Here is a 25,457-nt window from a genome sequence, read left to right on the forward strand (position 1 = left end):
CCTTTGCATAACTAATTGTTACAAAGTTCTTCCTTCTATTTTGTATCTATGCTTTGTATTCAAAAGTTTACCTCTGAAGGCATACAAAACAAGCCCAATCCCTCTTAACACTATTGCAATTCCTATCACTGAAAATGATCTGACTTCCTTAATATATGAAGACCTTCTATAAAATAATAAAAAGAATACCAGCAACCCAGCAGGAAAAAAAAGCCAAGAATATTAAATATGTATGGTGAATGAATGTTTTAAAATGAAAAGAAAATCAATCTCGCTCAAATAAGAGAAATATAAATTAAAACTATCATAAAGCATTATTTTTCACTTGTAAAAATGGCAAAGGTAAGAAAAGTCGAATAAATACATTTATGTTGCTGATGTTGAGGGAAAACAGGAACCTTCAGAACACATCACTGTGGTGATATCAGTTGGTACAACCATCGTGGCAGATGCTTAATGAGGCCATTAAAATTAGTTTTTTAAATAATATTTTTTAAATGCTTATAGTATAATACTAAGCTAACAAAAAGATGCAAAACATAATGTGGTACCAGAAAAAAGTACTGAATGAAAATATATCAAAATAAAAACAATAGCTATTTCTGGATGGTGAGCTAACATCACAGGTGATTCTAAATTTGTTCTTTATCCTAGTCAGCATTTTCAAAATTTACAAGCCTGTATAATTTAGAAAATGCTCCAGGGAGGTGATGAGAGAGTACAAGTGGGGCTGGCTTTAAATTTCAGCCTTTTAAAGCTCACATTAAGAGATAATGGCTTACCACTTGAGTCTCTGGCTTACCTACACTCCTGAGGAAAACTGATACAGTTGATTCTCATCATTTTTATAGAAAAAATGTTCTATATAGTTGCCATGATCACTGAATTAGAGAATACTAGACCATTGCTCCTAGGATAAATACAGGATTGTGTTCCTGCAAGCCTCTGGTCACAATATTTTGCTCAGTTGATCAATACATGACTTTGTTTTATGTATGTAAATAAAGACACCTTATTTAACAAATATTGTTGATTAACATTGAACTCTAGGCCAAGAGTGTTACAACTCATACCTGAATAAAGTTTATCTAAGACACATATTTTCTCCTTAAGGCACATTTCAGCCTTCTTACACTTAGGAACACTAGACAGCATTAGTGTATTGTGTGTGGGAGCCATTTTAAACAGTGAAATTACCCACACAAAGCACAAAAGTGTGGACAAAGTGGCACTAAATACACTGTGAAAGGTCACTTTCTTGTGAAACAAGAAAAAAAGAGCATCGCTTCATTCAACCTCAGCTGGGAATGTGTGCATTGGGCAGCTCAAATTTTTTGCCACTCTACACATGCCCACAAATTACCACAAAAGCACCACAGGTACTGATTTGGGGGTTACAAATGAATTTTAGCAAGTAAATGAACTGACAAATAATTACAGTTACAGTTTTAAAGAAAATTCTTAAAAGAGCCAAACACTAATATTCTACAGCTGCACTCCTTGAGGGAGTTGCTTAAAGCTGAGTACCTTATAATTTATAAAGCATTCCCCCCCCAAAAAGCATTTTCCATAATGGAAATGAAAGTAATATATTTAATCATTCATTTTATTTAATATATTCATTGTCTTCAACTTTTTATTATCCAGTTAAATTCAGCCAGTAGTTACTGAGTATCTCCACATAGAGAACACAGAGAATGATCTCAGCTGAAGCAATTTATGATCCTCTTGGGTATGTGAGGGGAGGTTGAGGCAATCCCCAATTCTAATGCAAGACAGATAGAATACAATCAAGGTCATCAAAAAGGCATAATGTGCATGAGACTGGTAAAAATATAATGCGATGAGGACCAAATGAAGGAGAAAGTGCATCCTCTTGGGATTGTCTGCAAAATTTGATGGAGCTGGTGATATCCGAAAAGACCTTGAAGGATTAGTAAGGTGGTAAGTGGAGCTATGGGATGGAGCACAGAAGAAGTAGCTCGAGCAGGAGCACAGAGTGGAGACATCTTCCAGGAACAGGGTCAGAATCCAGTATGAGTGTAGGGTAGGTGAAAGGAATGGCTTCCATTATTGCTGCAAAGCAAGCCACAGCGCCTTCAACATGTTAGCAGAGAAGGGAACTGGAAGGCGAATGGCTAAATGAGGAAGGGAAAAGAGTCCAACTACCCTGATCCTACCTCCAGAAACTTCTTGGTTCATTATCCTTTTACACTGTGGTGGTGCCCTTTCCCAAACATCTTGAACCTCCTTAACTAGACTGCATATGAGGCAAGCAGGGATCATGCCTCACCCTTCTTTAGCCTCCCTCCCTCTGCTTTCTGCTCACACTTCCCAACACACAACACACCCTAACATACAAAAGATCACCCTACACCAACGCCTGCATATCGCCAGCCTTCAATAAATATTTACTCATTCACTAATTGGGTTTACAAACACACTGAGCCTTTAACAAGCCCTGGTCTCTTCTCTACTAATGCAGGTTGTTCTGGTGAGTAGATGGTTAAACATTGTAACTAGGAAGTAACGATCCCTGAGCTTCCACAGAATATATGTGTGTGGACAATGAGAATCTTTGAAAGTGCCACAATATTATGTTACACATTTTATTTCTGTATCTAACTAAAGCTGAATATTAAGTGTTCAGTAGAATCTCTAAATTTTGCAATTAAACTAGTAAATGTATATGTATGTCCTTAAAATCCTAATTTTTAGGCTATGTTATATTTGGGCCCCTTGATTCTATAATTCCTTAGAAGTTAGTATAAATACTCATGTAGTTCTTAGATTGTTTTTTGGAGTTTATAATATTACAGGAGGTTACACACATCTGAACATTCTTGGGTAGAAACAAGATAGAAACAGGTTTTTTTCTTTCTTTTTTTTTTTTCTAAGACAAGGTCTCACTCTGTTGCCCAGACTGGAGGGTAGTGACATGATTAGAAACAGGTTTTCTATATAAAAAAGTATTTTAATCACAAATAGTTTATTCTATCCCCAATGAATTATTTTAATTACAAAAATATTTTAATAAGCCAACTTATTAACTGCACAAATAGGAATGTTTTTGGTGGCATAAATTCAAAGAATACTAAAAACAGTAAATATTTAAATTTGAGTATATCTTATGTAAAATAGCCTGCAACTTATAAATGAATTTTTAGCCTATTATTTATTGCTTTTAAAATTGAATTTTCTATTAGAAGAAAGAGGTATGTTTCAAAATACACACTTCTGCAGTCAAATTATTGTACTTACTGTTTCAAAACCTCGATGTGGATGATCAGGAAATCCTCCTGGTCTACCTCCTTTAAATTCATCAAACAGTAAAAACGGATCCAGATTTTTTAACTGAAATAAAAATAAAATTTGCAGATTAGTTATGTCTTTTAAGCCATACTACCAGGGGCTACATTTATTAACAGATCTAGCAAGCCTCATTGAAAACTACATAGCCAATGGGCAACTTTTTACAATGAAAATTGCTTTCAGGAACAACTTCTTATACACACTGATATGGTTTGGCTCTGTGTCCCCACCCAAATCTCATCTTGTAGCTCCCATAATTCCCATGTGTTGTCGGAGCAACTCAGTGGGAGATGACTGAATCATGGGGACAGGTCTTTCCTGTGCTGTTCTTGTGATAGTGAATGGGTCTCACGAGATCTGATGGTTTTAAAAATGGGAGTTGCTCGGCACAAACTCTCTTTTTTTTTTGCCTGCTGCCATCCATGTAAGATGTGACTTGTTCCTCCTTGCCTTCCACCATGAATGTGAGGCCTCCCCAGCCACATGGAGCTGTTTGAGTCCAGTTAAACCTCTTTCTTTTGTAAATTGCCCAGTTTCAGGTATGTCCTTATCAGCAGCATGAAAATGGACTAATACACACACACACACACAAGGATTTACGGATTGTGTTAGAGAGTTGTCATTTTATGAGAAGCGCAAAGAGTGGACAAACATTTCATAATCATCTAAGATATAAATAGTCAAGTACAAACAAGATGTATTCTGTATCCTAAACAGATTCATAATCTTACAGGGGAACAGACTAGAAAATCAATTATTGCAACAAGATGATAAATGCTTTGGAGGAAGACAATTTTACACATATGAGAGTGGGAAGGGATCAAAGAAGGTCAGAAAACTCAGGAATATGGCACTTAATCTCTGTCTTGAAGTACATGGTTGAGTTAATCAAGTAGATGGGAGAAAAAGAGAAGGAAAGATATTCCAGGTAGAAAAGCAGAAAAACAGCTTGGCATGCTTGAAGAACTAAGGGAAACTAATCTGTTGGGGCAAAAGATGCATATGGAATTATGAGATACATGGGCAGACGATGGAGGACAAGTCCTAAATGAGTTTGGATTTTATCCTGAAGGTGATGGGAGTTTTCATCAGAGTTTGATATGATCAGATTTAGAAGGATCACTCTGTGGTAAAGGAAGACAGGAAACAAAGAATATCTAGAAGGTTATCTCAAATAGTCTGAGCAAAGGCAAAGGCCAGAACTAAGGCAATGGCAGTAGTGATGGAGAGTGGTTGAGTGACTGGGTAGATATTTATGAGACAAAAAGGAAGAGCATTAACTGACTCCCAAATTTTTAACTATGGTATCTGGGAAGATGGTAGGGCCATTCAGCACTTAAAGAACATAATAGAAGAAGCTGCCTTGAAATAGCTATGATGACTTCATTTTAGGTCATACTGAATTTGATATATCCATATAAATGTTATCTGTATAAATAGAACTATTAAGTGCACATTATATTATGCAAAGGCTAGCAGACAACTAAAGATCAATCTCAAGCTCAAATGAGAGGTAGAAACATATCTGGTTGTCATCAACATATGTTTGTGATTGTCTTGCTTATTCTTGACCATGTTATTTTATATAAATTTTAGGAAATTTATCAAATTCTATGAAGAAAAATTTTGAACATTTGATTGGAATTAGTTTTAATCTATGGATCAAATTGTGAAGAACTGACATTTATATAATATTTAGTTTTCCTCAATGTTTCCTCAATAGAACCATGGTTATCCCCATTTATTTAGGTCTTTAAACATATTTCAATAAGGATTTGCAATTCTCTCCATAAAGGTCTTACATATTTTTTAAAATTATTTTTCTAGCTAACTTGTATTTTTAATGGAATTCTACTGCAAACAGCATTTACACATTATATTTTGAACAGTTTGCTGCTGGAAATTAGACATGCGCTAGGCAATTTTTGAACCCTGCTAAGCTCTTATTAATTTTAATGATTCATCTGTAGCTTCTTTTGGGTTTTCTTTGTAGATGTTCATATCACCAGTGTATTTATCAATAAACTTTTGCTTAATAGTTCACACACAAAAAAATTGTCTTGCATTGGATTAAAGCCGTGGCAGACTGCAATTTCTCTGGGTTTTTATGGGCCTGGCTGGCCTTGACATGTCTTCTCACTCTGGGATTCAAGCTGAAACAGCGGCCACTATGGAGGGCATTATGTTCTCATAGCCAAGGTCGGGAGCAAAAAGCAAGTCAAGTCAACCATTCACAATCACATTAACACATCCCATTGGTCAAAGCGTGTGACATGGCCAAGCCCAAAGTCAGGGAGGAGGGCACTTAATCGCTCCCTATGTGTCTCATGGGTAATGTACCTAAAAATGGATGCGGATGTAAAATCCTATTATAGAGAAGGAATGAATATTTGGTAGTAACATTTCGACCAACACCCATTAGCAAATAAGAAGGGACTTTTTTTTCATTTTCAATCGTTATATTTTCTATTTCTTTTTCTTGTATTTTTACAAGCGAGCATCTCTACAACAGTCTTGAGTAGAAATGGTGGTGGTAGACATCCTTGTCTTCTACCTGATTTTACATAGATTGCTTTATAAAGTTTTATTGGTAATCTGGTTGTTTAATGCAGGTGTTTTATAGATTCCCTTCATAAGGTTAAAGAGTTTCCCTTCTACTTCTAGTTTACAAAGTTGTTTTTTAAACATGAATGGATGTTGAATTCTGTCGAATGTCTTGTCCACACCATTGAGACACTTATATGATTTTTTCTCCTTTAACCTCTTAATGTTAATAAAATACACAAATAGATTTTCTAACATTAAACCAAATTTGCTCTCCTCAGATAATCCAAACTTGGTCATGATATATTATCTTTTAATACATTGTTGTATTTGGTTGGTTAATTTTCTATGATTCTTGCAAACATTCTCATAAATGTGATGTAATTATTCTTTCACTGGCTGTCCTCGTCTGGTCCTGATAGCAAGGTAATGTCAGCTTCATGAAGTGATTTGAGGAGCGCTTCCTTGGATTTTATCCCCTGGAGAGTTTGTGCATTATTAGAATTACTTACACCTTGAATATTTTGTAAAATTTGTCTATAAAATCTTCTGGTCCTGCTGTCTTTGTTATAAACTTTTAAAGTATTCATTCAATTACCATTATGGCTATGAAACTATTCAGATTTTCCATTTTTTCTTTCTTTCTTATTGTTTTATACTCTAAGAGTTTCAGCAACCTCTTGGCAGCTCAGCTAATTAAGTTATTTATTTCAGGATTTCTACTCTGTCATATTACTAGAAATTAAAGTATGCAACTTTCTCAGTCTCCGGTTTTATCTTTCTTATTTTAACTTTCTATGAAAAAAACACGCACACACATATACATAACATATACATTATACATATACATATATATATATATATATATATATAAATTCAACAAGCTACTGCAAGTTTTTTAACCTAACCAATTCTCAATTTCTTCATTTGAAAATGTGGACTGCAACCCATATAAAGCTGGGGCACTTTGTAGCCTATCTCAACCTGGTGTTTCATCCAGTCCAATATTTAAAAGTAATTGAAAATAAATTCAAATTATTTATTGAATCCTCTCAAAAACACCAAAAGAGGCTTCAATTTAAAGATATGCTTAAAATCCCTCTTACCCCTCTCCATGTATATATCTGTCTCCCATGATTCCATTTTCTCTCACTCTAACTCTTCAAATCACTTCAAACCATCTGAAGACACCTCTTTCCTTTTCTCCTCTCCTCTCACCTTCTGTATTTACTCTTTTCTCTTCCACTAGTAAGTCTCTGCCCTTTCCAGTGAAAATCAACCAAGCAAATTTGTTTCCTTTCAGTCTTGTCATTCATTTTTCCACATCGGCTTATTAAAAGTCCAGGAACAGAACTGGGATTGGTAGGAGGAGAGGTTGAGAATTCTCATACCTTATTATACATTGCTTTCTCCTCACATGATAATATATACCTTGGAAGATTATAAGGATTGAAAACAATGAATGTAGCACACCTGGTCCAGTGCCCAAAGCACTGTAGGTTCTACATAGATGGGTGGTATCTATTATACTGCACCAGTCCTATAAATATCACAGCCATCACTTCCCTAGGTACAAAACAAAGTGTTTGAAGCTCTAAGATAACTTTTAAATTCTGTGTTGTTGTGGTTCTATTAAAATATGGGTAAAGACAAGATAAAGAAATACTTATTGTTTCTTTGTATCGAAGAGTTTTATATGAGCAAATATGCCCTGCTGTCAAACTGTGAAAACCAAGAGGTTCTCTCTTTTTAGTCCTACCCTTATCACCATCCACCACCCTCAGAACAGTAGTTATTCATTATTATCAAGAACTTGGAGCACTGATGTAATGAATACCTAAAACTGGAAGTAGCCTTGGAACTGCTTAAACTTAAAGAGTAGAGGCTGGAAGTCTTGAAGTCATGCTAGCAAAAGCCTACATTGCTGTGAATGAACCATTAAAAGCAACTCTGGTGAGGGCCCAGAAAGAAAAGAGGAGAGCTGTAGATACAGTCTCAATTTTCTTTTCTTTTCTTTTTTTTTTTTTTTTTTTTTTGAGACAGGGTCTCATTCTGTTGCCCGTGTTGGAGTGCAATGGCATGATCTCAACTCACTGCAACCTCTGCTTCCTGGGCTCAAGCAATGCGCCCGCCTCAGTGCCCCAAGTAGCTGGGACTACAGGTGCCAGCCACCATGCCCAGCTAATTTTTGTATTTTTTGTAAAGACGAGGTTTCACCATGTTGCTCAGGTTAGTGTCAAACTCCTGAGCTCAAGTGATCCACCCACCTTAGCCTCCCAAAGTGGTAGGATTACAGGCACGAGCCACTGTGCCCGGCCTCAATCTTCTTAAAGAATACCTAAGTAATCCTGAACAGATCGTTGTAGAAATATGGACAGTAAAGGCCATTCTGATGAAGTCTTAGACAGAAACATGTTATTGAAAACTGAAGGAAAGATTACCCTTGTTATAAAGTGGCAAATAACTTGGTTGAACTGTGTTCATATCCTAGTGTTTTGTGGAAGGTAGAACCTGTAAGCAATGAAATTGGATGTTTAGCTGATGCTATTTGTACACAAAGCGTTGAGAGACTGGGTTCCTCTTGATGGCATATAGTAAAATGCAAGAAGAGAAAAATAATTTAAAGGCAGAATTGTTAATCAAAAGAGAAGCAGAACTTAAAGATTTGGAAAATTTTCAGCCTACCCATATTATAAAAAATGAGAAACATGTTCAGGAGAAAACACCAAGGGTGTGGCCAAATGACCATTTCACCATTTAATAAGGAGCTTTGTCAGCCATCAAAACAGAAACCAGGACCTATTGTTCAAGACAATGGAAGAATGATCCCAATTTCAGTGCCAATTTTCTGTCTTAGTCTGTTTGAGTTGCTATAACATAATACTATAAACTGGCTGGATTATAAACAACTGAAATCTATTTCCCACAGTTCTGGAGACTAAGAAGTCCACGATTAAGGCACCAACAAATTTAGTGTCTGGTGAGGGTCCAACTTTCTGGTTCAGACACAGTGCCTTCTAGCTGTGTCCCACATGGTGGAAGGAGCCAGCTAGCTCTCCAGGGTCTCATTTGTAAGGGCATTAATCCCATTCCTGAGGGTTCTGCCCTCATGACCTAACACCTCCCAGAGGCCTCCCCTCCTAATACCATCATATTGAGTGTTAGGTTTCATGATAGGAATTTGGAGTAGGGAAGACACATAGATTCAGACCAAATCAGTACTATTTGTCATATTTATTGCCCATTTGATCCTTCTGGTCACCAATCCATGAAATATGAACACACATAGGAAGAAAGTCAGCACAAGAAAGAGACTGAAGAAGCTAGGGGGCTGATTGAGGTAAGAGTCAGAAGGATGAATTGATTATCTTGCCAGAAAATTGGTGATATGTGTAAGACACACTTTCCCTCCAAAAAGTAAGAATATCTTGCATTAGACTGTTGTACTAAAGTGTTATTTGCAGTACTGGGTATTAGTCCTCGTCAAACTTCCTAACATTCTCTAAACATTTAGCAGGAATTCAATAGCATGTAAAATAAACATGTGTTATCTGTAGACAAGATCTAATTTACAAAACTCTGATTTTTCTAAAATGTTTTCACTAAGTCCCCAATTCATTCACATCTTTCTCTCTCTACATATCAAATTGACAATCTTTTAACGTTTTTGAGCCACATGAGAATTTCTTTTCATTCAAATAGTTCTAAATCCTTTAGCTGCTGAATTCAAGTGGCAGCTTCCAGTCTACTTCTTTTAGTCTCTTAAGGCCAATCAGGCCGGGCGCGGTGGCTCATGCCTATAATCCCAGCACTTTGGGAGGCCGAGGCAGATGGATCCCTTGAGGCTGTGAGTTAGAGACCAGCCTGGCCAACATAGTGAAACCCTGTCTCTACTAAAAATACAAAAATTAGCTAGGCGTGGTGGCTGAGGCACGAGAATTGCTTGAACCCAGGAGGCAGAGGTTGCAGTGAGCCGAGGGAGACAGAGTGAGACTCTGTCTCAAAAAAAAAAAAAAAAAAAGGTCAATCAAAACTTGTGGCCACCACCCCTCAGGCATGTGGTACTCCCATAATAAAGCCTGGAATTTTATTTACAACAGGAAGCACTGGAAGTAGCTACCAAGAATAATAGTTCCTTGAGGATGGGGCCGATGCTATGCTTTTTTATGATGCTCCACTGAACTTACAATAATTCTGTGTACATAAAAGGTACTCCATAATATACTGAGTGGTACTTGTTTTAGGTCCATGGCATCTCTTGTAGCTAGTTGTGTTCATATGATTGAATCTAGCTACAATGTAGAAGTTGCAGGGTGGAACTTTTAGGAAAATTCCTTATAAGAGGAGGATGGACAGCAGATGAGTATCATTTTGCCCTTCCCCTCTTCCTCCGTTCTTTGCCAGAGGGTAAATGGTTGCCATTTCCCTAACAGCTGTCTTGGACTATAAGGCGATGCACTAAGAATGTACTAAGAATTATGACCTAAGATAGAATGAACACAGGTTCCTGATAAGAGTGGAAGGCCACCCTGGAGTGCCTATTTTGGCACTTTACAAAAGAGAAACAAACACTTACTTATGTATATCATTGGTTTTGGATGATGCTTTCTGTTACACACAGTTGAACCTAATCCTAACTGATATAAGGGAAATAATTCCTATGGTAGTAGCCAAGAATCAGGTGATTCTAGGTCAGCCTACATCAAGACAATACGGGAGCAGCTGAAGGAACAGGCTCCTCAAGATAGACTCCAACACCTCAGGCTACCTTCTGGGTTTACTCGGCCTCTAGACTGGAACCTGGGGATAACAATGAGAAGGCAGAAGGAAACTGCAGCACATATCCTAGACTGAGGTCTAGATACAGCCTTGAATGGACTTGAGCTGTGACTATATGGCCCACTTCCTTGACTCAATATCTAGAGACCTTGATAATGAAAAGCATCATCTACACAGGCTAAATCAGTGAAGAACAAGATTAGTCAAGGCTATTTGATGATATTAAGGGATTTTTAAAATTTTTGTAAGTATGATAATGAGATTGTAGTGTTTTTTTTCAAGTTATCTTTTAGAGACACAAATTGAAATATTTATAAGTGAAATAAAATAATGGCTGGAATTCTCTTCAAAATACTTTGAGGGGAGAAATGGATGATAATATGGATGAAATAAAACTGCCATGAGTTGATCATTGTGGATGCAAGGAACATGGAGATTCGTCATACTATTTCTCTACTTTTCTATGATGATTGAAATTCTTCATTAACAAAATAAAAATAAGAGTGACCCATGGAGAATCACATTACACCGAGGAGTGTCTGGTAGCAGGAGTGGGCATAGAAGCAAGTGCAGATTAGTAGTGGATTTCCCTCCTGCTGGGAGCACAGAGGAACCACTCCCTAGCACCTATGCTACTCAGCCATTCAAATTCCAGTCTGGCTAGGCTGGCCCATGTATAACTGTGATGAAGGGTGTGGGCCAGCCCCACTCCATCTCTTCCTTGTTATTAAATCACAGAAAGGCTCAGTGACAGCATTGTATATTCCTCTTCTATCTCCACATTTGCAGTCAAAGGAGTCAAAACACTTGCGGCTGTGAATATTGAGTGCTGTTGTAGACACTATGCTAAAATAGCTCTGGGTCCAAAGTTTATGAGATATTTCTTTAGAGACAGAAGCTTTGGTGCAGAGTTTGAAAAATAACCTCTTGGTCAGGCGCAGTGGCTCAGCCTGTAATCCCAGCACTTTGGGAGGCCGAGGTGGGCGGATCACCTGAGGTTGGGAGTTTGAGACCAGCCTGACCAACATGGAGAAACCCCGTCTCTCCTAAAAATACAAAATTAGCCAAGCGTGGTGGCGCATGCCTGTAATCCCAGCGACTTGGGAGGCTGAGGCAGGAGAATCACTTGAACCAGGGAGGTGGAGGTTGCGGTGAGCCGAGATCGTGCCATTGCACTCCAGCCTGGGCAACAAGAGCGAAACTCCGTCTCAAAAAAAAAAAAAAGAAAAAGAAAAAGAAAGAAGTAATCTCTTGATGTTAGACAGATGCTTTCATTCTCTGCTGATGGGAGGGTTAGGGAGTCTACCTTTCTGGCAAGTTGGTAGTATGTAGAGTGCAAAAATAATATGGCAACAATCTAAATGGTCAAAAATTCACGAGTAAGAGAATAATGCAATGCTTATACATGGGATATGGCATAACTATTAAAATGATGTTTATGAAGAATTTATAATAACATGGGAAGTCCTTATGCTACCATTGTTAAATGAAAAAAAATTGGAACACAAAATTGTTTGTTCTATATAATCCCATGATGTAAAATATACAATTATATGGAAACAAACAAACAAAAAGACCCTTTGTCTCAACAGTAATTAAACCAGGCTGATGGGATTAGGAATGATTCCTATCCATTTATTTTTCCTTAGGGTAGAGTCATACCTGGGGTACAGGAGATCTGAATCAGTAAAATATGGGGATCTGTAAAGCATAAGTTATCAGCCATGGACTTTTACCTGGCACCACTGATAGAACTCAGAGGGGTTGTAAACTTGGACTGCTAAAAAGTTATATCTCTATTGTCACTAACCTCTACTAATTTTTTTGTTTTTTTTATTGTGGTAAAATATACATAACATAAAATTTAGCATTTTAACCATTTCAAGAGTACAGTTTTGTGGCATTAAATATATTTACATTGTGCAACCATTACTGTCATCTCCAGACTGAAATTTAACTTCTTCAATTATGAATGTAGTCAATGTACCACAGTAAATTACCAGTACCTGTGACTTTGTCACCAATTGAAATCAAAGTTATTTTCATATCACATTACAGTTGTTAGTAGATATATCGAAATATTGTTCGTGTTCTTCACAGCTTTGAAATTCAGCAGTTACTAGAACTGCCACCAAATCGTGTTATTTAATGTAAAATTACCAGATTATGAAATAGTTTTTAAAATTGTTCTTAACCATGTTTCAGTATAAAAGTTTTCCTTGGTAATCCTATATATTTTATTTTAGTAATCCTATGTATTTTATTTTATGTATTTTAAAACATTGCTTTCAGAAGAAATTGATAGGTTTCATCAAACTGCCAAAGGGATTCACAGGACAAAAACAATAAAGAAATTCTCAGCAGATGTGTTCCTGACAGATTGGCTAATTAAAGTGTTAGTTACCCTCAATATATAATAGTGGCTTAGTAACAGGTGTGTTTGGGGCCCCAAAATTCTTTCCAATTGTTCTATTGGTGATATAGCCTAGTAGAATATGATACCACCTCCATCTGCATCTCCCCAACACTCCCTGTGCATTTAGCCGTTAGAATAATCTTGTTTGCAGGTATCCTTCAGAAAACACTGTTTGATGGACCTCAAAAGACATTCAGGTGCAAACAGGAAGCTAATTGGAAAGAGAAATGGCCTGATGGGGCTGATGGAGAGTTGTGTTGACAGTTTTTCCTCTGCCTCAGTGGCCAATCAACATTACGCTAGGTGAAATAAGCCAGGCACAGAAAGACAATTACTGCATGATCTCACTCATAGGCGAAATCTAAAAAAATCAAACTCACAGAAGCAAAGAGTAGAATGGTGGTTACCCCGGCTAGGGGATGGGAAGATATGGAAGGAGAGATGTTGGTCAAAGGATGCAAAATTTCAGTCAGGAGGAATGAGTTCAAGAGATTCATTGCACAAAATGGTGACTATAGTTAATAACAATGTATACTCGAAATTGGCTAAGAGAGACTTTAAGTGTTCTCATCACAAAAAAATAAGTATGTGAGGTAATGAATATGTTAATTAGCTTGATTTAGCCATCCCACAATATAGACACCTATCAAAACATCATTTTGTACATCATAAATATATACAATTTTTATTTGTCAATTTAAAACATAACTAAAAAAAATTGAACCCATCAAAAATGTAGATCAGCACTCATTGAGGAAGGCCAGGAGTTTTTTAAAACCCTATAAATACATTTCAAAGATTAAAAAGTTGAGAAAGTAACCCTTTTAAAGCTTAAGTTGAGCAACAAAGTAGCATGAAAATTATCAGAGTAGAGTTTAAGAGGGACAAACCAGTCTCACTTTTCAAAATGGAATCCATCTCTGTAATGTATTTCTTCTATTAGAAAATGTTTTGGGGATCTGATATGGTGCTAGGGGCTGTATTCCCTGGGCTATGACCACCATCTGATACCTTTCTGTGCATATAAGACTTATTTCCCCCACAAATCCCAAATTTCCCATATTCAAATGAAAACATCCTCTAAAGTTGAAACACATCTACCTAATCTATAATCACCTTCTCTGAGAGCTAGACCCATCTACACGTGTCCCTCACCAGACGTCTACAGAGTTGGGTCCCAGCAGTCTCTCAGTGAATCTAAATCCTTGGCAACGGCAGATTGGCCAGCAGTGGAGGCCTGATCTATGCTGAACCAATCAGATTCTCTCTCCTGGGAATTTGGAATTGAGAATCAGAGTTACTCCCTGGTGCTTTGAAGTGTGGGCAAATAAACTTAGGGGCTGTGTGGTGGGCATGTTTGGCGATATGCATGCTGAGGCAGATAGCATGTCAGCCCAGGGTGGCACGCCAGTGTGCAGAGAGAAGCAGAGACATTTCCGGAAGCTCAGCTGCACTTTCTGCCCAAGACCTCTGTATTCACATTACAGAAACCCACTTTGGGCTGGGGCTGGTTTGCCCCCAATTGCAAACTTTAAAGTTTGCACTTATGCACTCCACAGGCCAGCTCACGACTATCTTGGCCCCCTCTTCCCAAATCACCATCAACATCCCACCAGTCCCTTCTGAAAAGAAAACAAGGAGCGGCCACCCAACTAGCATACCTCGGGTCGGCCAATGCTTCTCCGGACCCTCGCTCCAACCCCTTCCGACTGCTCCCGGCTGAGCACTGAGAGAGTAACTTTCTTGGAGGACCCCATATTGGAGTCTAAAAAGAGAGTGTTCTGATGCTGAGCTGTAGAGGATGGAGGGCTAAAGGAAGGACAACAAAAAAAAGAAGTCATAAAGGAGGGAACATCCAAGGACTACAAAATAAATGATATTAAGATTAGATGCGCAAAATAGTAGCAGCTACAATTTGTTGATGTCTTACTATGTGCAGGGCCTGGGTTAGGTGATTTAAAACAACCATAATGATGGTGAACATGTATGCATACCTACTAGGTGCCCAGAACCCCACCAATTATTTACAACTATCTCATGTAATCCTACAGTCATCTTGTGCGAAGGTTAGCGATACAGTCATGTGCCTGCCACATAATGACATTCAGGTCAACATTACACAGTCAACAATATATGGACTGTATGTATGACAGTAGTCCCATAAGACTATAATGCCATATTTTTACCGTATCTTTTCTATGTTTAGGTATGTTTAGATACACAAATACTCACCATGGTGTTGCAGTTGCCTCAGTATTCAGTACAGGAACATGCTGTATGGGTTTGTAGCCTAGGAACAATAGGCTATACCATATATCCTACTACACACCTAGGTTATACCAGCTAGGTTTGTCTAAGTGTACTCTAAGATGTTTGCACAACGACAAAATCACCTAACAATGCATTTCTCCGAACATATCCCCATCGTTAAGTGAAGCATGACTTTAGCAGCTCTGTTGGCCACTTACTAAAAATCTCCAATGAACACTTTGTCTTTCTTACTTCACTGAATTCTCTTGATCTTCCACCCCTTCCCCAGTGCCACTCATCTGTCAGCCTCACTGGTAGCACCCATGAGGTAGTTGCTACCAATGAGGCTGACAGATGGGGGCAGGTTTGTGTGGCGCCTTAGAGAAAATGGAGAAAAACAAAGAGGTCCCTAACTCTTACCAGAACATGCTGAAGATCTTGGCATTAAAAGAGATCTTCGAGGGTCATTGAATTCAAAGACCCATCGATTCCTGAAGTTCAGGGCCAACATTTTGGGCAAGAAATCTTTCAGCTTACTCATGAAGTCTCCTAGAGCATAGGCAAGTCACGGACCAGCTGTTCTTGGCAATGTATCTCATATTTCAGGACTTACCTATAGCCAGAGTTTGTTATTCGAAAGTTTTTTCCTCTTTGGGAGGTCTAGGTTCTAATGGACTATCCCAGAAGGAATATAATCTATCCCTATTCCACTTCAAGTGTTTGCAGACAGTACCCCCAATCCCTTAAATCTTTTCTTCAAGTGAAATATACCCAATTCCTTCAAAGATTCCTACTGAAACGAAGAGAGGTGCTTTGGCAAAAAGCAGACTCTGGAACCAGACAGCCTAGGTTTGCATCTCAGCTTCACCACATATCAGCTGTGTGACCTGAGGTTTTCTGTGGCTCAGTTTTATCTGTAAAATGGAATGATAAGACCGCCTACCTCAAAGGGGTGCAGTTAGTGCTATGAGAATGTTAGCTGCTGTTATTCAGAAGGGCTCTACTCCACAATACCCTCCACTTAGTCAAGGCCTACCCTAAAATGTATCCTCCCTGAATAGTAATCAATAAATATTTATTGGGTGATGGGTTGCAAGGCGCAGAAACGAGCTTAATACTCAAAGCAGTACAGGCCGGTCATCACCTACATCGAAGCAACCAGAAAGTATCTTTATCCCCATCTAGATTATGTCTGGGTCCTTCCAGACTCCTACGATTAAATTGTATGCATGTGAACAACTGATGAGGTACTTAGATCTCAGTGCTTTGCAGAAAGAAAAGCCGTCTACCATTTTCACCAAATTTCGTAGTACAATTTAAGTATCTCTTGTTATCTCCCCTAGGAGTCTAAAGTGAGTTGGGGAAGGCAGGATTTTGCAAACTGACCGCCAGCATTCCCTCACCTAGTGGACCCCTGCAGGAGCCCCAGGTACTCACGCTGCGGTAGCGGCACCTGGAGCCTTAGCGGCGGGGGTGACGCGAAGAGCCGCCGGGAGCGAGTGCAGGGAGGGCAGGTTAAGAGAGTGTGGGTCCAGTCGCCTCACCGTGACTCAGCGCTTCGCGGCCGGCGGCCTAGAGGAGGCGGGAGGCGGGAGTCTACGGGTCTCGGAGGCCCTGGGGCTCCGCCCTCGGGAATGTCGCTCCGCCCTACGCCTCTCCCAGGCCAGCTTGGCGGCCCTTTGGCCTCCCTGCCTCTCGTGCCGGGAAGAGATGCTCACTCGGGTAATTTAGGCGGCACTTGCTGTGCTCCAGGAGGAAATGTGTGGCCCGGGCAGGTGCTCTGATCGGCGCTCCGGTCGGTCTTGTGGGAAATCTGTTTTTAACTGTAGTCTCCCTGTCACCCAGCCGGCGGAGCTTGGCGGCACGGATTCCAGTGCTGCCTCCACCGCTGGGAGGCACCACTTGACATGACCTGGGGCAGGTGGCTCAGTCTCTCTGTGCCTCTGGTTCCTCCTCTATAAAATGAGGATGGTGATGATAATAGTGCCAGCCTTATCGGGCTGAAATGAGAATTAAATGAGCCTGTCACATTCTAAGCACTACAGAATCGTTTGTTCCATAGATAAGTTGCCTGCTGTTTGTCAGTTAGAATTGCGAGAAAAGGAGTGCGGGAGTGGGGACGGGCAGCCATACGTCTTTATTCCTGCCTGAAGAGAAGGCACACTCTAGTGGGGAGATAATTGGTTAAGAGTTTGTATGATGTTGGAACACAGTGGGCAGGCGTTGGAGAGTTTTCCCAGAAGAATGAGGAGCTGGTACAAGCCAGTGAGGGGATCTAGTTGATTACTAGGATTATTAACTAGTGGTACAGGCATAGCTGCAGTTTCTATTCTCTAAACACCAGAAGGCTCATTGCCTGGTTTTGAGAAAGGAAAGACAGTGGTGTCTCTAAAATAAGGTTGGAAAACTTTGTCTGTGAAGACCAGATAGTAAATACTTTGACTTTGCAGGCCATGCACATTCTCCAGTTTGCCTTTGTAGCAAGAAAGCAGCCATAGATAACATGTAAATAAATGAATGTGGCTGTAGTTCAATAAAACTTTAATTATGAATACTGAAATATAAATTCATAAAATTCATACAATTTTGAATTCATATAATTTTTACTTGTCATGAAATGTTATCCTTCTTTTGATCTTAAATGTAAAACCACTTAAAATGTAAAAACCATTCTTAGCCCTCTGGCTATACAAAAATAGGTAGTGGGCTACCTACTTATTTTGGCTGCAGGCCTAGTATGCAGATCCCTGCTCTATAAGAACAGGTTAGTAGAGGAACGAACACTTTTCTCTGGGCTTTTAAAATATCAGTGGGGCTTAAACCCGTCCTCATCACCTTACTTAGGCGGTTCAAGGCTAGCTGAGATAATACACATGAACATTAAAAGTGCTATGGAATAACAAAGTATTGTTTCTTATCGTCATTGTAACTAGTTCTGCAACTGTCTCCTCTACCTCTGCAGCTGTAATAGGTGTACTAGGAGTGAAGGTTTCTCCTCTTTGTCTCTCAGAAGCCAGTTACAGGTAAAAGCTAAGTCCAAGGGTGTACATGGTTAGAGCAATGCAGGAATTCCATTTACAGGCCCCTGCAGAAAAAAGAAAAGAAAAGAAAAAAGAACAAGTCTGAAAAGGTAGAAGACTTAAAATGAGGAGAAACAAAGGTGAGAGAGGGAAGAATTCTTACAAATGAACAAAGGGTGTGTAATGTTTCACTGTAACAGGGTCCTGTTTTGAGATGAGAAATGTGACCCTGTATATTAAGCTTTGAGCACTTTTCACACTGTCATTGACATCCAGATCAAGATGTGGAGTAGGCGGCTAAATATATGAGTGTGTAGATGGACTGTTGATCACCTTTGGAATCTTGGGAAGCATAAAGAAAACTCATGCTGATATGACAATGAACAAAGCCTTCCCTAAATGATTCCAAATAACACCATTATAATCTTTAAAGACAACCACATTATTTAGGTACCTTGACTCTTTTCTTTTTTATTCACGAATTCCATTTTCCTCCTCTGTAAAACTTATTGAATTTCTTTTCAAATATACATATTATAGAAGTACATGGGGCCAGGCGCGGTGGCTCACGCCTGTAATCCCAGCACTTTGGGAGGCCCAGGCAGGCAGATCACCTGAGGTCGGGAGTTCAAGACCAGCCTGACCAAAATGGAGAAACCCTGTCTCTACTAAAAGTACAAAATTAGCCAGGCGTGGGGGCGCATGCCTCTAACCCCAGCTACTCGGGAGACTGAGGCAGGAGAATTGCTTGAACCCAGGAGACGGAGGTTGCCGTGAGCCGAGGTCGTGCCATTGCACTCCAGCCTGGGCAACAAGAGTGAAACTCAGTCTCAAAAATTAAAAAAAAAAAAAAAGTACATGGACATCTTAAACACTTCATTATTTTTGTTTCTTTCTTCTTCAAGCCATCAACTCAAAAATTCTTTCTTGTAGATTTTGTTAATTTGCCCTTCAGGGCAGTGTAGCTGCTATTCATTAGATGACAAATGTCTCTGAAATATTCCATATTATAAAGACTCAGACTCACTGAACCCAGGAAATCAGTTGGCTCCAAGTCAAGGACTGATTATTTTATAAATGCTAGTTTACGAAGGCCATAAATACACTGGGTGGTTAAAGACATCCAAAGATATCCAGAAAAGATGAGCACATGTGACTCCCATATCCAACCTCATGAGAGCATTCTGCACAGACACGGTCTGTTGCATCGACCAGTGCTCTGACCAAGAAGCTACATGTGATCAGCTGTTGCATGAAACTCATAATTGTGTTTTTCTCTATCTTTCCCTTGGGTTTTTGGCAGTGTCTCCGAAAAAAAAAAAAAATAGCTTATGACCCTTTCCTTTGAGCCACAGAACTTTCTAGAATCCATCACAAGCAAAATACTCTCAGGCCTGAAAGGCCAATTCATCTCTGAACCAGGAAACTGGAGAAATTTAGATGAATGATTCCCCTGATACTTACCTCAATTACCCTGATAACCTTTCTCAGTTTTCAGCTTTCGTAAAGTTTTGTCTTCTGGCTGAATGGAGGCCGCTTTCTAGATCACAGTATTGGAGTAAAAATTAAAAAATAATTTGAATAACTAACAACCTCTAGTTAATGTTATGTACATTAACTAGTGTTTATGGATTAAGTGTACTGATGTCCGCAACTTACTTTGAATGCGCCAAAAAATAACAATAGCAGCAATAATAATAGGAATGACAACAAAGTGAATTAATGGATGAATAGAGAGATGGATAAACAGATTGATATATGACAAAGCAAATACAGCAAAATGTCAATTGTAGAATCCAGATGGTGGTGTATTGGTGCTTTGACTTTTTTTAACTTTTCTATATTTTGAAATGTTTCATGATACAGTCTTAGGAAAAAAATAATTTGAGTCACAGTGGGAATCAGAACTAGAAGGATTCCAAAACGTTATACCCCTTTGTCTACTTTCTTTGCTTCCAACTCTAGCACCTTGTACACAGTAAATGAAGTGACTCTCCTTTGAATGGAGCTGTTAAACTAAATTCCAAGCTACAAGATCACTTCCAAAGCTGGCAGGATGCTTCCAGAGTATGAGTTGGTGATTTATTTTTGTGAAGGCCAGATAGTAAGTATTTGAGACTTTGTGAGCATACAATCTCTGTCTCAACTATTCAACTCTGCCGTTGTAGACTGAAAGCAGACATAGACAACACTTGACAGTTTGCCAAGTAGAGGATACCATCAATGCAAAGGCCGTGGGGCAGGAATAGTGGCTGTGTTCCAATAAATTTTATTCACAAAAACTCATGGGGCTCATAGTTCACCAACTCCATGTAGACCACAAATACTTACCTCCGACTAGAAAAACAGGAGTAAGATTGACAAAATGCCAACAGTCTATGTAAAGGTTTCATGGGTGACAGGACAGGACATGGGTGATAACAAAAGGAAACAACAAACATTTTTGTGTCTACCTCCACCTCCTACTCGCCCATTTCCTTTCATTAAAAACAGGGCAGTTTTTCCGGCACTGAGCCTGAGGTTTGATATGCAAGCACCCTTAGGAGAGGTGACATGTTAATCTTCAATTCTAGTAAGTGTGAATAATTCACATCTGATCCCAACTTACAAGCAAATTATTTTAGCACCAGAAGGAATACATGCAGGAGGTAATGGAGTGATGTCCCCAAAGAAGAGATACCCATGAGCAAAGTTCAAACTGCAGAGATAAGCTGTTGGAGCCCTTGTGGTCTCACTCTTTAGTGAGGAGAGACAAATAATAAAGGTAATAAATAATTAAATTATGTATTATGCTATAAGGTGATGAGTCCTGTAGAAGAAAGAAAACACAGAGCAGAGTAAGGGAGATTGGAGTGCTGGGTGGAGGGTACGGCTGTGATATTAAACAGGGTGGTCTGCGTAGGGCTATTAGGAAGATGCCATTAGAAGCAGAACCTGGAAATGAGGACACGAGCCAGTCAGATATCTGGGACAGTTTGCCAAGCAGAGGATACTGCCAATGCAATGGTCCTGGATCAGATGTTGCTCAGAATATTGGAGGAGTAGAAAAGATGCCAGTTTTAGGAGTGGTAAGATGAAGTAGAATAATCATGTGATGATGTTAGAGACAGTCCTAGGGGACCAGAACAGGGGGACAAGCGAAGAGTTCAGACTGGAGAAGTGCTAAGATGTGACTTACATTTAAAGAATCACTCTGGCCACTCAGTGGAGAATAGACTGCAGGGGCAAGAGTGGAAGAAGAACAGTCAGGAGACTAGTACAATATTCCCCCTGGGGGTGGTGGCAACTCAGACCAGTAGGTGGCAGTAGAGGTATTGAAAAGTGGCCAAACGGGGTACATTTGAGGCTAGTGCTAACCTTATTTCATGAAGGATTGAACGTTTGGTGCAAGAGAAGGGTAAAAATTAAGGATGACTCCATATTCTTTAGCCAGAGCAACTGGAGGGGGAGAGTTCCTATTAGCTGAGAAGAAGAAGACTGTAGGAAAAACTAGTTTTGGGGGTGGGGGGGTGGGTGTGAATCAGGAGGTCAGCTTTGGACAAGTTTTGACATATATATCAGATATCCCAAGTACAGATGGACAAGTTGACAGTCAAACATAAGTTTGGAATTCAGGGAAGAGGTCCTGGCTGTCATAAGCATATAGATGGTGTTTAAAGCCATGAGTCAAGTGAATTTTCTAAAGTGAGAGAAAAATACAGGTCAGCCACAAGCCAGAAGGACTCTGATTATCTCATTTTCTTTCTTCCTCTCTCTCTCTCTCTCTCTCTCTCCCCCCTTCCCCCTTTCTCTCTCTCTCTCTGACAATGGATTCTACCAGGTTCTTTTTTATTTTAAAAATGTAAGCACAAGTAAACAGGCTTGTTCACATCATGAAGTCAAATTATCCCATGCCATGTCCCTTTAGCTGTGGCCGGCTAAAGGCTTGCATGAACAAGCTTAGGAGAAAATTCCTAAAATTCTAACTGAGTAAAGATGACAATGCAGAGTATAATTTGAGTAAATGAAGTCATATTATCGTAATAGCAGGTTGCCAAAAGTTAGGATGTAACTAAACTCATGGAAAATACAGAGCCAAAGAAACAGGAGAAGTGGCAGAGGAAGTGAATGAATAGAATAAAGTAAATAAATCTGTGACATTTTGCCTTAGAGGAAACCACTCCTCCCAGCTGCCCTTGGGTGTTTTATGCCCCAAGAAAGGATGGAAATCCCAAGAGATTGTGCCCAGGTGTTTCCACAGTTATACCAACTGTATTAGTCCATTTTCATACTGCTATGAAGAAATACTCAAGACTGGGTAATTTATAAAGGAAAAGAGGTTTAATGGACTCAGAGTTCCATATGACTGGGGAGGCCTCACAATCATGGTGGAGGGTGAAAGAGGAACAAAGACATGCCTTACCTGGTGGCAAGCAAGAGTGCGTGTGCAGGGGAACTGCCCTTTATAAAACCATCAGATCTGGTGAGACTTATTCACTGTCATGAGGACAGCACGGTAAAAACATCCACTCCCGTGATTCAATTACCTCCCACTAGGTCCCTCCCACAACATGTGGGGATTATGGGAACTACAATTCAAGATGAGATTTGGGTGAGGACACAGCCAAACCATATCACCAACTCCTCCTTCCCCTACCCTAAGTTTACTTTTTATTCTAGAATCGAACTTTTGCCATATTACCGTATATAAGTTGTGAAGTAAATACAAATCGCCATGTGGAAAAGGAAATTAACTAGCAGAGTGTAGAATTAATTTATTTGGCCAGGTTGTTGTGCCACTCTTGCCCTGCTTCACCCTTAATTTTTTGAATGACTACCTACTATATTCCTAAAGAATGGAGAGCTACTTGGAATCCATCAGTGACTTTAATTTGCTATTAGAATGTAAGTTACAATCTTTTGAATTCTTCTGAAGGACTCCTTTCCCTTCCCAAAATTCTAGTTTCCAAACTGAAATATTAAAAAATATTTCTGCAAGTTATTTTTCCCATACTCTACTGTAATTAAACCACTATTTGTGGTTCCCCACACACACACACACATAAGCCCCTTGAAGATGTGGGCTGCCTCTCTTCTGTTTGCTCTTGTGTCTCCAACCCCTAACGGAATGCTCAGCGCATGGCAGGTTCTCAAATAAGACTTGACTGAACGAATTAATAGAAATGATGCTAATTCCATGTACACTCAAAAGAATACCTCTTTGAAAGCCAGTAGCTTCACTCTCCTCTGCCAACCCAAGACTTCTTCACATCATAGATACTTACAAATCAGTTACAGTAAGCAACAATTTATAAGTAAACACAGTGTGTCAATGCATGCCAAAAGGATGATTACTTTTCTTGGCTATCCATAGCAGGACATAAAATATGTCCTTAGATTTGTTACAGATGGCCAGCCAGTATGCACCAGAGAAAATAGTGGAACGGGGGAAGCCAAAAGTTGTGAGTCTGTCATAATGATGTCAAGTGACACACTTTTTCATTGCGATCTAAGTGTACCATACCTTAGCAAAAACAATCTATTTTCCATTTCTGGATTTCTTAATAACTTAAACTATATAAGTAAGCTCCTTTTCCATCATATGAACTGTTCTTACATATTCTCTGGCCTTCCTTTGTCCAAATGTTGAGCTGAAGTTTTCATTGCATATTCTCTGTGCACTTTGCATTACCTAATGGTTTCCTGGCTCATGTGAGAGAAGTCAGCGTCAGCAGTCGGGTTTTGCCGAGATATTTTCTTGTCCTTTCCAGCATAGAGCTCTACAAACAAAGGCAGGGTTATCACATGTACCCGAGAGCTGCCTGGGAAAAGTGGGAGCTATAGTTATCAAAATTGGAAACTTTATGAAGTATGCTTTTGTCTCCGTTTTTGTTGCGTTCAATCAGATCAACAAGTGTTGGCTAAGTGTTGAGCGTGGTTTCCTGTGGGATTGTGTAAGGCTCTGTAGGACAATAAACGTGTTGGGGGCACTGAGTAATGTAGCCATTTCTGACCCGGCAGCCAGGAAAATGTGAAACAATTTGCTTCTGGAAACAGGACAGCCGGGGCTGTGTTCCTGCAAGAGCAGACCAACCACCGCGGCGGACCCAGGCAAGCACGGAACAAGCTGAGATGGTGCGTTTAAGCGGCAGGTGGCTACTCAGTGTCGTATACTATGGGGAAAATAGGTTTGGTTCCCGGTGTTGTGGGGCCTGAAGTTACAAACTTTGGGAAGCTCACTTTAAGAAAAATAGTACAACATTTTTAATATGAAATTGCCAGGGCTTTCTCTGGGACTTTAGATGGGACCAGGTAATTTGGAGGCCAACGGCTGAAACTGCTATAATTTCACTGTAAATTCACTCCTCGCTCAAAATCTCAGTTAGGGAAGCTCTCAGGTTGTTTATGTATCACCACCAGTTCTATCTAGCTTTGTGTGTATTCTCTGCTAATTTTCTCCATCCGCTTCTTTAGGTATTGCCTTTCCATAGCCTTTCATATTGGCCTCATAACTGCTTCCAAAGAGACATAGAAATGTTCCTTATACTTTCTTTAACTGTGTTTTTATGATGTTACTTTAGCTACAAATATTTGCTCTTAGGTTCCTGAGGTCTCCCTAAATCAAGTGCTTTGTGTATTTTAGATGGAGATAGACAGGTGGGAGGGAGGTGAACCATGCAGTTGTACTCATATCCATATAATTTTGAAAGATTTTGTGGGCCACAATGATTTCATTGGATTTGAAAAGGAGTACAACTTTGTGGTCCATGTAAGTGCTTCTCAAGCTTTCCTGTGCACGTGGATCACCTGGGGATCTTGCTAAAATGAAGATTTGGCTGCGCGAGGTCTCGGGTGGGAACTGAGAGTCTGCATGTCTAATGATCGCCCGGATGATGCAAGTGCACGGACCACACTTTGAGTCACATCCAAGTATTTATTTGTAGGAAATATGGTGGCACAAATACACAGTCAATAAGGGGATGGTTTAACCTCATTTTATGGCAACTCGTCTCAGGATGGAAAGTCTGCGACAAACCTACTATGTATGGACTGGTGTTTGTTGACATGGCAATACATGAGGAGGTCTTCCTGCCTCCCATTTTCTCCTATACCCAGGAGCTGGGGACAGAGGGATGAGAAGTAAAATTTTATCATTA

General features: G+C 39.5%; 2 protein-coding genes across 7 annotated transcripts in view; one reads left to right on the plus strand and one right to left on the minus strand.

Annotated features, from left to right (window-relative positions):
- PIR (pirin) overlaps positions 1-17,158 on the minus strand; it is a 109,293-nt gene extending 92,135 nt beyond the window's left edge. Inside the window, exons 1-3 of one of the 5 annotated variants that reach the window (XM_016943453.3) lie at positions 16,739-17,158; positions 14,713-14,860; positions 3,262-3,354 (exon numbers count right to left, since the gene is read on the minus strand). In XM_016943453.3, coding sequence (XP_016798942.2) covers positions 3,262-3,354; positions 14,713-14,808 — 189 coding nt within the window. In that variant the 5' untranslated portion in view covers positions 14,809-14,860; positions 16,739-17,158. Of the gene's footprint in view, positions 1-3,261; positions 3,355-14,712; positions 14,861-16,704 lie in introns of all 5 variants that reach the window. The other 4 variants (XM_016943450.3, XM_063804490.1, XM_016943451.3 and 1 more) reach the window with 4 other exon arrangements.
- Positions 17,159-24,240: 7,082 nt separating this feature from the next.
- Positions 24,241-25,457, plus strand: part of BMX (BMX non-receptor tyrosine kinase) — a 55,823-nt gene continuing 54,606 nt past the window's right edge. Inside the window, exon 1 of one of the 2 annotated variants that reach the window (XM_016943454.3) lies at positions 24,241-24,435. In XM_016943454.3, the coding sequence (XP_016798943.1) occupies positions 24,433-24,435 (3 nt within the window). In that variant the 5' untranslated portion in view covers positions 24,241-24,432. The remainder of the gene's footprint in view (positions 24,436-25,457) is intronic. The other variant, XM_063804829.1, reaches the window with a different exon arrangement.

The sequence above is a fragment of the Pan troglodytes genome, chromosome X (genome assembly GCF_028858775.2).
Source record: "Pan troglodytes isolate AG18354 chromosome X, NHGRI_mPanTro3-v2.0_pri, whole genome shotgun sequence".
NCBI lineage: Eukaryota > Metazoa > Chordata > Mammalia > Primates > Hominidae > Pan > Pan troglodytes.